Source organism: Gobius niger (genome assembly GCF_951799975.1).
Source record: "Gobius niger genome assembly, chromosome: 8".
Lineage (NCBI taxonomy): Eukaryota > Metazoa > Chordata > Actinopteri > Gobiiformes > Gobiidae > Gobius > Gobius niger.
In genome coordinates this window covers 1478240-1493183 of record NC_136859.1, presented here as the reverse complement: position 1 = coordinate 1493183, position 14944 = coordinate 1478240, and the positions used below count along the sequence as shown (strand labels likewise).

The 14944-nt window shown below is 45.1% G+C and overlaps 1 protein-coding gene across 1 annotated transcript in view; it reads right to left on the bottom strand.

Annotated features, from left to right (window-relative positions):
- Nucleotides 1-13143: 13143 nt before the first annotated feature.
- crema (cAMP responsive element modulator a) overlaps nt 13144-14944 on the bottom strand; it is a 3709-nt gene continuing 1908 nt past the window's right edge. The window contains exons 2-3 of the mRNA XM_079561069.1: nt 14757-14913; nt 13144-13332 (exon numbers count right to left, since the gene is read on the bottom strand). Coding sequence (XP_079417195.1) covers nt 13188-13332; nt 14757-14913 — 302 coding nt within the window. The 3' untranslated portion in view covers nt 13144-13187. The remainder of the gene's footprint in view (nt 13333-14756; nt 14914-14944) is intronic.

Sequence of the window (14944 nt, the reverse complement as noted above, 5' to 3'; positions counted from 1 at the left end):
GGTCCTGTAAGCCCACAGGACCAGGGGGAGGTGACTGTCCCAGTCCCGCTGTCGGTGGCTGGTGAGAATGGCGAGCTGTATGGCCAGGGTACGGTTGAAGCGTTCCACTAACCCGTCACTTTGAGGATGCAATGGGGTGGTTCTCGTCTTCTTCACCCCCATCCGCTGGCACACCTCCTGGAACACTCTGGCTTCAAAGTTCCGCCCCTGATCACTATGGAGTTCCTCCGGCACTCCAAAGCGGCAGAAAAACTCATCCACCAGTTTCTGGGCAGTTGTGGCAGCGCTTTGGTCCGGAACTGCATACGCCTCAGGCCACTTAGTGAAGTAATCCATTGCCACGAGTACGTATCGGTTCCCCTGGTCGGAGGTGGGGAATGGGCCGAGGATGTCAACACCCACTCTCTCCATAGGAGCTCCTACCTGGTATTGTTGTAGCGGGGCGTGGGAGCGACGATTGGGGCCTTTCCGAGCAGTGCAGGCATCGCACCGGTGTACAAACATCTCCACATCACGTCTGCATCCCGGCCAGTAGAATCTTTGCCGCAGCCGTGACAGAGTCTTGGTGACACCGAAGTGCCCCGCTCCCACCGAACCATGGACCCAATATAGGACTGTGGGTCGCAGGGAGTGTGGAACGAGAAGCTGTAAGATTTCTCGCTGTCCGTCAGGGAAACTCCACCGGCGGTAGAGTAGCCCATTCTGGAGACGGATGTTGATCCACTGAGAATGTAGAGCCTTGGTCTCAGGGGCCAGCGCTGACACGGTTGACCACTCTGGGCGTTGGCCTGCCTCCATCCAGGAGTGGACTAGGGAGAGAACAGGGTCCTGTCGCTGGTCCTGTTGGAGCTGCTGAGGGTCGATGATCTCTTGGCTGTCAGGCACCACCGCACACTGCAGCGCCGCCACCTTAGCACCAAGATGGCTGTCATCCACTTGTCGGCAAAAACGGCATCTGCTTTCACATGGCCTCCGAGACAACGCATCAGCATTCCCATGTAGACGACCAGCTCGATGTTGGATGTCAAAGTCATAGTCCTGAAGAATCTCAATCCACCTGGCTAACTGCCCTTCAGGTTCCTTGAAGTTCAGCAGCCAGGTGAGAGAGGCATGGTCAGTCCGCAGAACAAACCGCTGGCCATACAGGTAAGGGCGGAAGTGACGGAGGCCCAGGACAACTGCTAGCAGCTCACGGCGGGTAACACAATAATTCCTCTCCGGTTTGCTGAGGGAGCGACTGTAGTAGGAGATGACCTGTTCTCCATGCTCCCCTTCCTGGCAAAGCACCGCACCCAGGCCCACATTGCTGGCATCAGTGTCCACAATAAAGGTCTTCTTTGGGTCTGGGTAGGCCAGAACTGGGGCTTCCACCAGGGCACCGCGCAGATGGTTGAAGGCTGTATTACAGGCATCCGTCCACTGGAAAACATGGCCTTTCTGGGTCAACTTGTGGAGCGGGCTTGCAATGGTGGCAAAGCCCTTGATGAACCTTCGGTAGTAAGAGGCCAAGCCAAGGAAACTGCGCAGCTCTGCAATGTCCTTGGGGGTCGGCCACTCCCGAACAGCTGTCACCTTAGCCGGATCGGTTGACACTCCTTCCCCGCTGACAACGTGGCCAAGGAAGGACGTCTGTTTCTTTAACAGATGGCACTTCTTGGGGTTGAGGCGGAGCCCAGCTTGGCGTATAGCTAGGAGAACATCCTGCAAGTTCTTTAGGGCGCTCTCAAAGTCTGCAGCATGGGCAAGTAGGTCGTCAAGATAGACCACACACCGGTTTCGGGGGATGTCAGCAAGGACTCTCTCCATTAAGCGCTCAAAGGTTGCCGGAGCATTGCAGAGGCCAAAGGGCATGACCTTGAACTGCCACAACCCTTGGCCGATGGAGAACGCAGTTTTAGGACGGGCCTCTGGGGTCAGCTCAACCTGCCAATAGCCGCTGCGAAGGTCCAGGGAGCTGAACCAAGATGAGCCTGAGATGTAGTCCAGGGCATCATCGATGCGGGGCAGGGGGTACGAATCTTTGCGGGTAATGTCATTAAGTCGGCGGAAGTCCACACAGAAACGCCATGTGCCATCTTTCTTCCGAACGAGCACCACAGGAGCTGCCCAAGGGCTGTTGGAGGGCTCAATGATGCCCGCCCGCACCATCTCTTCGATCTTTTCCTGTGCTTCCAACCGTTTGGCGAGGGGTAGTCGGCGTGGGCGAAGGCGTATGGGACGGGCCTCGCCGGTGTCTATGTCATGAAGGACAAGGTTGGTGTGGGTGCAGTCCTCATCTTTGGCAGCAAAAACATCAGCAAACAAGTCTAACAGCGATTTTAGTTGATGCTGCTGTTCAGAATCCAGGCCTTGGCAGCTCCGTGTAAAGAGGTCAGCAATGGCTTCGCTGGTCTCTGGCGACGGTGGCTTCCTCTGTGGCGCTGGTTGCACCCCCGACGGCGGCTCTCTCTGCGGCGCTGGCAATGGCTGCACCCCCGACGGCGGCTCTCTCTGCGGCGCTGGCGAAGGCTGCACCCCCGACGGCGGTTCTCTCTGCGGCGCTGGCGACGGCTGCACCCCCGACGGCGGCTCTCTCTGCGGCGCTGGCGACGGCTGCACCCCCGACGGCGGCTCTCTCTGCGGCGCTGGCGACGGCTGCACCCCCGACGGCGGCTCTCTCTGCGGCGCTGGCGACGGCTGCACCCCCGACGGCGGCTCTCTCTGCGGCACTGGCGAAGGCTGCACCCCCGACGGCGGTTCTCTCTGCGGCGCTGGCGACGGCTGCACCCCCGACGGCGGCTCTCTCTGCGGCGCTGGCGACGGCTGCACCCCCGACGGCGGCTCTCTCTGCGGCGCTGGCGAAGGCTGCACCCCCGACGGCGGCTCTCTCTGCGGCGCTGGCGAAGGCTGCACCCCCGACGGCGGCTCTCTCTGCGGCGCTGGCGACGGCTGCACCCCCGACGGCGGCTCTCTCTGCGGCGCTGGCGACGGCTGCACCCCCGACGGCGGCTCTCTCTGCGGCGCTGGCGAAGGCTGCACCCCCGACGGCGGTTCTCTCTGCGGCGCTGGCGACGGCTGCACCCCCGACGGCGGCTCTCTCTGCGGCGCTGGCGACGGCTGCACCCCCGACGGCGGCTTTCTCTGCGGCGCTGGCAACGGCTGCACCCCCGACGGCGGCTCTCTCTGCGGCGCTGGCAACGACTGCACCCCCGATGGCGGTTCTCTCTGCGGCGCTGGCAACGGCTGCACCCCCGACGGCGGCTCTCTCTGCGGCGCTGGCAACGGCTGCACCCCCGACGGCGGTTCTCTCTGCGGCGCTGGTAACGGCTGCACCCCCGACGGCGGTTCTCTCTGCGGCGCTGGCAACGGCTGCACCCCCGACGGCGGTTCTCTCTGCGGCGCTGGTAACGGCTGCACCCCCGACGGCGGTTCTCTCTGCGGCGCTGGCAACGGCTGCACCCCCGACGGCGGCTCTCTCTGCGGCGCTGGCAACGGCTGCACCCCCGACGGCGGTTCTCTCTGCGGCGCTGGCGATGGCTGCACCCCCGACGGTGGTTCTCTCTGCGGCGCTGGCAACGGCTGCACCCCCGACGGAAGCGCTCTCCTGGGCTTCAAAACTCTGCATGCCCCGGCATCACAAGACTGATGGAGAGTTATACTTTCTGTACCCAGGTGTAGCCTTGCTTTGGACACATCCACCACAGCGCCCCAGTTGGACAACAGGTCAAGTCCAACAATACAGGGATCTTGGATGTTAGCTAGCCAAAACTGGTGCTGTACCTGCCGGCGGCCCACGGAAACCTGCAGAGTTCTAGTTCCCAACATCTTGGCCCGCTCCCCTGTGACAGTTGTAATGTTCTGCTTGGTGGGGGTCCACTCTTTGGGACTCCTGCCACCACTGGAGCTTGGTAGGGTTCCTGGTTTGATTAGGGAGATGGTAGAACCAGTGTCCACCAGAGCACGACATGCGGTTCCTTCCATGACGCAGTCCAAATAAAGTCCGTGCGCGCGCCCCAAGCGACCGAGACGCATCATTGATGTGCTGGGGGCAATAGTGACTTCATTGGATGGTAGCTCCCCCTCGTTGCCATCCCGTGTTAGTTTAAATCTGGCTGCTCACTTCGAGGCGTTGGTGCCGGACAATAGCGAGCAATATGGCCAGGAGCCCCGCATCTGTAACACTCACCGTCACCTCTCCTTGATCGGCGTCGTTGTGGGGTGGTTGTCGTGCGCCTTGTCTCCTTATCAGCATCATCGCTATCCTCATCTTTCGCCTGATTGACACGAATGTGGTCACTGCGACGATAGACCTCCGGACAAAGGACATGCTCCACCCGCTCCGCCTCGATCAGTGCTGCCTCAAGTGTGGCGGGAGAGAACAAACGCATGTGCTCCCGCAGGCGTCCTGGTTGTAGCCCGCGGAGAAATGCCTGGACCGTAAGCTCTTCCTGGACACTCTCGTTGAAATCGGGATGACCGCGACGTGTATAACTGCGGAGGTCGGCGGCGTAGGTCCCCAGGCTTTCTCCCAGCTCTCTACGGCGCTTTGCAAGCCGATCTCTGGCATCATCCACGAAGAGGTGACGGTCAAATCGGCGCTGGATAGCACGCTTCAGCTTCGGCCAATCACGGAGCTCCGCAGGCCGTAGATCAGTCAGGATCTGTAAAGCTCGGCCCTCCAACGAAAGCGCAACATGTCCCGCTGTTTCTACAGCGGACCACCCATTAATTTGCGCCGCTAGTTGGACCTGCAGTAAGTAGGTGTCGGCCGGTTCCTCCCCGTTGTAGCGGTGGAGTTTAATCATGGACTGCCGCTGCTGCTGAGGCCGCTCTGCTGGTAAGTTGTCCGCCACTCCTCTAGCAGCTAGCATTCCCTGCTCGCGACGCTCCAGAGTGTCTTCTACGTGGAGTCGGGTTCTCTCTGTCCGGTCCATTTGGGGCGGTTTTGACGGGTTAGCTTGTTGCATTTCTCGCTGTGAAGGTCGGGCCCTGGCTCCGGCGGCTTCCTCCGTGAACTGCTCCCGCCTCAGCGCGGCATTCTCCGCGAAGGCGCCACGTCTCTCTCCTCGGTCTTGGTTAGCAAACAGCTGCCTGTCTTCCCGCTGTTGTAAGGCGTAGAAGGGTACACTTTCTTCGGGTTCTTCTTTCATCAGTGCTTCCAACTGAGAAATCATGGTTTTAAAGTTTTCACTTGACATTTCGTCAATCCCACTTCTGACACCAGTGTGATGAATGTCAAGGAGGCAAGCGTAGTTTCCACTGCTTTTATTTTTAACAACTAGTCAAGTGTACAGAACAGGCTTGTTTTCCGGAACATGTACCTCCCTCATGGTACCGCGTGAACAACATACCACTTCCCGGCATGCACCAGTGCAGCCAACGTTTTGTTTTTAGCCCCTCACCTGAACCGAGCACATTTTCTCCAGTTTGGCTTTACCCCAGTCCAAAAGCTTCTGGGAAAAAAGGTGTGAAAATAGCAACAAAACTAAGACGAAAACAATGATGGAAATGTGACAAAAAAGTGAGAAAACATTGACAAAAAAGTGACGAAACATTTATGAAAAAGTGGCAAAAATGTGACAAAAAAACTACAAAAATTTGACAAAAATTTGACAAAAAAACCTAAAAAAAATGTCACAAAAGACGGGAAAAAAAATACAAAATTTGACGAAAAAAATCCCCCAAAAAATGTGACAAAAATGTAACAAAAAAATGAAAAAAAAATTGATAAAAAATTTACGAAAAAATGAAAAAAAAAAAAAAATAATAAAAAATTTACGAAAAAATGAAAACAAAAATTACAAAAAATGTGACAAAAAATTACCAAAAAAATGTGACAAAAATGTGATGAAAAAATGACAAAAATGTGACAAAAAAGTTACTAAAATGAGTTGAATACCCAACAAAAAAATGATGAAAAAAAAATCTGATGACGTGAGGAAAAAGATCCTCTCGGTTCAGGCGGGAGTTAAGAGGTTAACAGGTGACTTTTCTTCTTAAAACAACACGTGACCTGCGTTCAGTGATTTAAATATTACAATAATATTATTCACGAGTGGCTTCACGGACTTTTTAGAAAATGTAAAAGGACTTTTTCTTTCAGGGTGAGTTTGTTTGATTTGAAGTTCACAGACTTCCATTGGGAGCTGCAGTCCAGACTGAACCTGGCCCGCCGTGAGCGCAGCAGCAGCACCGTGGACATGTCTGTTCGTTTACACGCGCGTGGGGGAAAACGCGGATAAAACGACAAGAGTCTGGACCAAGGCAGGGGCGGACTGGCCATATGTCCATCCTGGAAGAGCACAGATGGGCCACCAGTCCCGCCTCAACCAAGCTTTACCCAAATCTAAAAGCTAAAAAGAAAAGCATCAAAATAGCGAGAAAAAGAGAATGAAAACATGAGAAAAACACGGACAAAAAAACACAAACAAAAATATGACAAAAATGTGGCGACAAGTTGGCAAAAAAATTGGCAAAAAAAATTGACAAAAAATTACAAAAATGTAACAAAAAATGATGAAAAAATGTGACAAAAAAATTTAAAAAATGTAACAAAAAAAATGAAAAAAAAATGATAAAAAGAGGATGAAAACATGAGAAAAAAATCGGACAAAAAAACACAACAAAAAATGATAAAAAAAAATAATTAAAAAAACAACAAAAATATGACAAAAATGTGGCGACGTGACGAAAAGTTTCCGTCACTTTTGTAGGTCTTAGCTTTCAAATGAGGCGTTACATTGTTGATATCCAGTCGAGAAGCTTTTAGATTTGGGTAAAGCTCAGTATAAAAAACATGAATCTAAAAGGAATTCCGTGGAGTATGGTGCACCACAAGGTTCCATTTTGGGACCATTGTTATTTAGAAGAAGAAGAAGATCTTTATTTATACAGCGCCTTTCACAGACATGGTCACAAAGCGCTTTACATGAGACAATTGTACATCCACTCCATGTGGTGTAAACTACGTTTGTAGCTTCAGTGTCCCCACAAAAATGTCTCCACAAAAATGTGACAAAAATTCAACAAAAATTTGAAAAAAATTTGACAACATTTTTTAAAAATAATGATAAAAAATTGACGAAAAAATGAAAAAAATAATAATGAAAAATTGACGGAAAAAAAAAAATTGGCAAAACATTTGACAAAAAATTACAAAAATGTAACAAAAAGATGAAAAAAAATTGATAAAAAATTGACGAAAAAATGAAAAAAATTACAAAAAATAACAAAAAAATAAAAAAAATGTGATGAAATAATGACAAAAATGTGACAAAAAAATACAAAAATGTGATAAAAATTTGACAAAAAAATTACAAAAATGTAACAAAAAAATGAAAAAAAAATTGATAAAAAGAGGATGAAAACATGAGAAAAAAATGGAGAAAAAAACACAACAAAAAATGATAGAAAAAATAATTAAAAAAACAACAAAAATATGACAAAAATGTGGCGACGTGACGAAAAGTGTCCATCACTTTTGTAGGTCTTAGCTTTCAAATGAGGCGTTACATTGTTGCTCTCCAGTCGAGAAGCTTTTAGATTTGGGTAAAGCCCAGTATAAAACCAACATGAATCTAAAAGGAATTCCGTGGAGTATGGTGCACCACAAGGTTCCATTTTGGGGCCATTATTATTTATTATTTATATGAATGATTTTGCTTCTGTTTCTACGACCGCCTTTCCCGCTCTTTTTGCTGATGATACTGATCAAAAAAATAATAATAAAAAGCCCAACTGGGGAAAATGCACTCGTTAGTGTTAAGGCGGGGGGTAAGAGGTTAAACTCCCACCTGAACGCATCCCACTTTCTCCAGTTTGGCTTTACCCGAATCAAAAAGATTCTTGGGATAAAAGCATCAAAAATGTGACAAAAACGCAACAAAAATGTGACAAAAATGCAACAAAAATGTGACAAAAACTCAACAAAAATGTGACAAAAATGCAACAAAAATGTGACAATAATGTGACAAAAATGTGACAAAAATTCGACAAAAAAATGAAGAAAAAAAATTGATAAAAAATTGACGGAAAAATTACAAAAAAATTAAAAAAAAAAATACAAAAAATGTGATGAAAAAATGACAAAAATGTAACAAAAAAATGAAACAAAAATTGATAAAAAGAGGATGAAAACATGGGAAAAAATTGGACAAAAAAACACAACAAAAAATGATAGAAAAAATAATTAAAAAAACAACAAAAATATGTCAAAAATGTGGCGACGTGACGAAAAGTTTCCGTCACTTTTGTAGGTCTTAGCTTTCAAATGAGCCATTACATTGTTAATATCCAGTCGAGAAGCTTTTAGATTCGGGTAAAGCCCAGTATAAAAAAAACATGAATCTAAAAGGAATTCCGTGGAGTATGGTGTGCCACAAGGTTCAATTTTGGGACCATTGTTATTTATTATTTATATTAATGATTTTGCTTCTGTTTCTACGACCGCCTTTCCCGCTCTTTTTGCTGATGATGCCGATCAAAAAAATAATAATAAAAAGCCCAACTGGGGAAAATGCACTCGTTAGTGTTAAGGCACGAGGTAAGAGGTTAAAATATGTATTTGTGGAAGTGTCACATTTACGCTAACTTGGGCCAGGCTGGTCAGAGTCCAGGGCTGTTTTTCAGTCCCAGTCCGCCCCTGGACCAAGGTCTGGCTGTGGTCTGCTCCGTGGACTCTGACGGGACCAAAGTCTGTCCGTGAATCATGACGCGGTGGCCTAGTTTCACCTTTAACCTCTGAACCCCCACATGAACCCAGCACATTTACTCCAGTTTGGCTTAACCCAAATCTAAAAGCTTCTTGGCAGGAGCCTAAACCGAGAGGATCTTTTTCCTCACGTCATCCAATTTTTTTTCCATCATTTTTTTGTTGGGTTTTCAACTCATTTGTGTAGCTTTTTTGTCATTTTTTGGTCAATTTTTTATCACTTTTTTTTTCATTTTTTTGTCCATTTTTTTATCAAATTGTTGTCATTTTTTTGGTTACATTTTGGCCATTTTTTTGTCATTTTTTTGTCACATTTTTGTCAATGTTTTCTCACTTTTTTGTCACATTTCCATCATTGTTTCCGTCTCAGTTTTGTTGCTATTTTCACAGCTTTTTTCCAGAAGCTTTTGGACTGGGGTAAAGCCAAACTGGACAAAATCTGCTCGGTTCAGGTGGGGGTTAAGGGGTTAAAGTGGTGAAACCGGGGGCCTGTCTTCAGATGTGGTCGGGTTGCCTGAAGACTCTTTTCCTCCTGCGATTTTAACCCAAACCTTTTAAACTAATCATTTCACCTCCCGAGTTGCCGTGGGCGACCAGGGACACAAAGCTCCTGAGAAACCGAGCCGTCTGTGCTGACGTCTGCAAACATTTTATTCCAGAAACAGTTTTGTAAATGCGTTACAATCAGAGGAGACGTGTTACAAATAAAGGTCTTTTTTTTTTCTTTTTTTTTACAAAATACTAAATGCGACTGAAAACTGTGAAGCTGAAAAAACCAACACAGAAACATCTAACACTATAAACGTATCCACTTTACAGACGTTTACACAGTCACACAGGTATCGGAGAAAATAGATCATGCACTTTGTGTCGGCTGGAGAGAAAAATAGACTTAGCTGTACATTTGCGTCATCAAGAATATAGCTTTATAGCAAAATACATCTGGTGCGAAGCAAAGGTCACAGAGTGGGAAACTAAAGGAGACTTTCTAATGGAGCTAATGCGGAACATTCCCAGCCCAAAGCAGCGAGTTGCACTTCCTACATTGCATAAAGGACTTGATCAAAATACATAAATAGTGCTTTTCTCTCTTTGTAGCCATCCTGAACCACTGACTCCTCCCCCGATGGAAATAGGGCTGGACACCGTCACGTATTTGAAGAATGTCGAGCACGGAGGAGCCTCATTTCCTAGTTATCCAGAGTGTTGCTGATTTATGGAGATATTTTTTTTGTAATTCACGCAGTTCTTATGTTTGAAGAGTTTCGTGGCGCTAGGCTAGTGCTAGGCTAGCACATTTCAGTCTGACTCGCTCCACAGAGCACCTGAGGCAAATCACTAACCATATAAATGTCTGTGTCGATAGAGTAATATTAACCATTTTGCATTTAACCTCTTAACTCCCGCCTGAACCGAGAGGATCTTTTTCCTTCACGTCATCAGATTATTTTTTCATCAATTTTTTGTTGGGTATTCAACTCATTTTTGTCACATTTTTGTCATTTTTTCGTCCATTTTTTCGACCATTTTTTGTCAATTCCTTGTGACATTTTTATGACATTTTTGAAACTTTTTCATCATTTTTTCGTCACTTTTTTGTCACATTTCCATCATTGTTTTCGTCTCACTTTTGTTGCTATTTTCACAGCTTTTTTCCAGAAGCTTTTGGACTGGGGTGAAGCCAAACTGGAGAAAATGTGCTCGGTTCAGGCGGGAGTTAAGGGGTTAAAATGCCTTTGTGCTTCGTGGTTGTATAAGCTACGCAGCGGCGGAGTGATCTGCGAGAAAATAGTCCCTCAAAATGCGATCTTTCATGTGATGCAGGTCAGTTATATTCCAAACATTATTCTATGGACACAGACATTTATATGGTTAGTCTGGTGTTATAAGTGATTTGCCTCAGGTGCTCTGTGGAGCGGGTCACACTGTTTTTAATGCAGGCTAGCTGATACCATAGACATGCACTAGCCTAGCACTAGCCTAGCGCCACAAGACTCTTCAAACATAAGAACTGCATGAATTACACACAAAAAAACAGAAATCAGCAACACTCTGGATAACTAAGAAATGAGGCCCTGTTTCAAAAATCCTGAAATATCCCTTTAATCAACGCCAGCCTGACATCAGGAAAACAGTTTAGGTACTACCGGAATTGAAAGCAGGAACTAGTTGAGGAGCGTTAAAGGAAGGGATTCCCCCCACTTTTGCCTGCATTTTTTCCCATTTTTTCCTTAATGTTGCCACAATTTTCCACATTTTCACACATTTCTTGACATTGGAGATGAACCTGATCTTCCACACGTTATTGTTCTGTTTCCTGGTTTTAGTCGACAAATATGTGAGTAAAGGTATCGGAAGCCAAGTATCGTTAAAGCAGCGATATGTAACGGCGTCCAGCCCTAAATATGACGTTTATGCCTCACAAACAAACCAGCGTTTTCTCATTCAGCTACATTTAGAAACACTCAGAAACCTCTTAAAGAATATTGACTTTACATTCGGCTCGCCCCACTGTGTTGTGCTTTAATCTATAAAACTCTAGGCCCAGGATTTCAGAAGGAAAAGCAGCTCAGGGAAACTTAAATGACCTTTTTACCCCATAAATATAAGCAAATAACAAGCATTTATTGTATTACAGATATTCTAAACCTTGAAGAATCCCTAACGACTGGCCTGTGTTTGCTGTGAACTGTCTTTGGTCTGAAAGTAGCTCTAATCTGAGTCATTATGTTGTAAAAGCTCTCACCTGGTAAGTATAATCTATGCTGCATGATGTAGTTGTATGTTATGTTCTCAGACCTGTACACGTGAGCTTTAGGAAACCACTGAAGGAGAACATGGAAATCAAACATGCAGGACATGATCTTTACAATCACAAAGTGCCGTCTTAAAGCTCACACAGATTAGTGCATATTTAAATTCCACAGAGTCAGACATAGATCGGTTACAGTGTCCTGCTTTAGCTTAAAGAGGGGGTGTTATGCTTTTGTCAGTCACATAGTCTATATCACACTACAATGATGAGCAAACCTTCTGTTGGTCTGTAAATAAATCAGAATAACTGCCTTGTATAAAACTGCTCTCTCAAAATGGCTGTCGTGAATGTCTTTAAGAACCTCTTAACTCCCGCCTGAACCGAGTGATCTTTTTCCTCACGTTATCAGATTTTTTTTCCATCACTTTTTTGTTGGGTATTCAACTCATTTTTGTAACTTTTTTGTCATTTTTTTTTTGTCATTTTTTGTCATTTTTTAATCAAATTTTTGTCAAATTTTTGTCATTTTTTGACAATTTTTATCATATTTTTTTATCACATTTTTGACACATTTTCGTCAAATTTTTGTAACTTTCTTGTCATTTTTTTTGTCTTTTTTTGGTCCATTTTTGGTCCATTTTTTGTCAATTTTTTGTCATTTTTTCGTCAAATTTTTGTCACATTTTTGTCATTTTTTGTCAATTTTTATCACATTTTTTATCACATTTTTGACACATTTTTGTAACTTTTTTGTCATTTTTTTGTCATTTTATTCGTCCATTTTTTGTCAAATTTTTCCTAAATTTTTTGTCAGATTTGTATCAATTTTTCATCACATTTTTGTCACATTTTTGTCATTTTTTGTCACTTTTTTATCACATTTTTTAATTATATTTTTGACACATTTTCGTCAATTTTTTGTAACTTTCTTGTCAAATTTTTATCACATTTTTGTAATTTTTTTTTCATTTTGTTTTGTCATTTTTTTGTCAATTTTTGGTCAATTTTTCATCAAATTTTTGTCATTTTTTCGACACATTTTTGTCAATTTCTTGTGACTTTTTTGTGACATTTCCATCATTGTTTTCGTCTCAGTTTTGTCGCTATTTTCACACCTTTTTTCCAGAAGCTTTTGGATTGGGGTAAAGCCAAACTGGAGAAAATGTGCTCGGTTCAGGCGGGAGTTAAGGGGTTAAGAACCTCTGAGCCTTTAGACACGCCCCCTCCACACGCTGTCTGTGGCATCAGTGGGGAGGGGGTTCTGCTGAGGAGCAGTGGTTGGTTACTCGGCTGGTGACCAAAGCTCGGAGGCGTCTCCAGGAGGTGGGGGCGTTCCTAGGAGGACTCAGGCAAACCTATCCCTAAAATGGCCGCCATCAGAGTTTTTACAGATTACTCAGAAATACGTGAATGTGCCAAGGCAACACTTCAGGCATGTTTTTAATGAGGGAATGACATAATAACATGATGTAAAGCTTGGAAAAGTCCATTTTGCATAATACCCCCCCTTTAAATAAATCTGAAATCCCTGGTGATTCTCCTCATGTGTAGTTTTGTGTGGATAGTTTCGGAGAGATTTGCCGCTGGTGCCTCGTTCCAGATCTGTGCACAGGAAGCAGCTGCACTTCCTCTTCCTGTCCGCGCCGCGCTCTGATTGGCTGCCGCGGTGGGTCAGGTTAAAACAAGGGGGGGCCGAGTTTCCTCAGGGTTTCACGGAGTTCAGTTTCCGCGCGGCTTTCGTTTTCACTCGGCTTTGTGGCAGTAAATGTCCTTGAGCGCCTTCAGCTCCTCGATCAGAGTCTTGTTCTGGTTTTCCAGCACGGCCACGCGGTTCTCCAAACACTTCACGTATTCCTTCTTTTTCCGGCGACATTCCCGCGCCGCCTCCCTGCGAGAAACGAGGTCAGAGGTGAAGAAGCGGCAACAGTTCACGACCAGCTCAAATAAAATAAAACAATCTGAATGTTTGCCCCATTTTACCTTATTTTTTTGCCTTCATTCTTTCCTCATTTTTGCCATTTTTTATCACTAATATTTTCCCTGTTTTCCCCCAATTTTTCTACAATTTCCCCACCATTTATTTCTGAATTTACCGCCATTTTTCCTTATTATTTTTGCCATAATTTCCCCCAATTTCCCCCCCAAATTATTCCCCATAGATCAACCCGATTTTAGTATTGGAAAAAGTATCGTTCAGGGATCGGTATCGAAAAATAACAACAATAACAATAACAATTCAAAGCTTGAGAGTCCACATATTTTAATTTAGCTTTAGTCTCGTTTTAGTCACTGAAATTATGACAAAATATTTTATTCAAAATTCAAACCGATCATTACAGATCTCGACTCCAATGCAAAGGCTGGGGGTTTGATTCCCACACTGCCGATAATTTATGATGATAATGATCCATGTGTGTGTGTTCTTGTAATTACGACATTGTGAGGACCAAGTTTTTAACCTCTTAACTCCCGCCTGAACCGAGAGGATCTTGTTCCTCACGTCATCATTTTTTTGTTGGGTGTTCAACTCATTTTTGGAACTTTTTGGTCATTTTTTTTGTCAATTTTTAAATTATTTTTTTTGTCAATTTTTTATCACATTTTTGTCACATTTGTCCTTTTTTTTGTCAATTTTTTTGTGTCAATTTTTTATTAAATTTTGGTCTTTTTTTGTCAAATTTGTATCACATTTTTGTAATTTTTTGGACAATTTTTTTTGTAATTTTTTTGTCCATTTTTTATTATTTTTTTGTGGTTTTTTGTCATTTTTTTGTCCATTTTTTAATTATTTTTTTGTCCATTTTTTAATCACATTTTTATCACATTTTTGTCAATTTTTGTCTTTTTTTTGTCACATTTTTGTCCTTTTTTTCGTAAATTTTTTGTCAATTTCTTGTGACATTTTTGTCACTTTTTCATCAATTTTTCGTCACTTTTTTGTCACATTTCCATCATTGTTTCGTCTCCGTTTTGTTGCTATTTTCACAGCTTTTTTCCAGAAGCTTTTGGACTGGGGTAAAGCCAAACTGGAGAAAATGTGCTCGATTCAGGTGGGAGTTAAGGGGTTAAACAAACAGAGTGAGGACATTTTTGTGAAGTGCGGACATTTTGGGTGGTCCTCACTTATTTGAAGGACTGCTTGAGGGTCAAGATGTGGTTTTAGGGTTAGGGTTCGGGTTAGGTTTGGGGTTAAGGTTAGGATTAAGGGTTTAGGGTTCAGGGTTAGAGTCTGGATAACACATTATGTCTACGAGTGTCCTCACTAAGATAGCAGTACAAGATCGTGTGTGTCTATGTGTGTGTGGGCCTCACCTGTTCTTCATCAGCCGCACCTGCCTCTTCATGCTCACCTCCTCGGTGTGCTGCCCTGAGGCATTCTGGGAGCTGGGCGAGGCGGCCATCACCAGGCTCTGCGCCAGGCTGGGGTTTGGCGCCCTCAGCTGGTAGGCCGGGATGTCTCCGGTGGCCGCTGCGGGACAGAGAGACGGCGGGTTTATCAC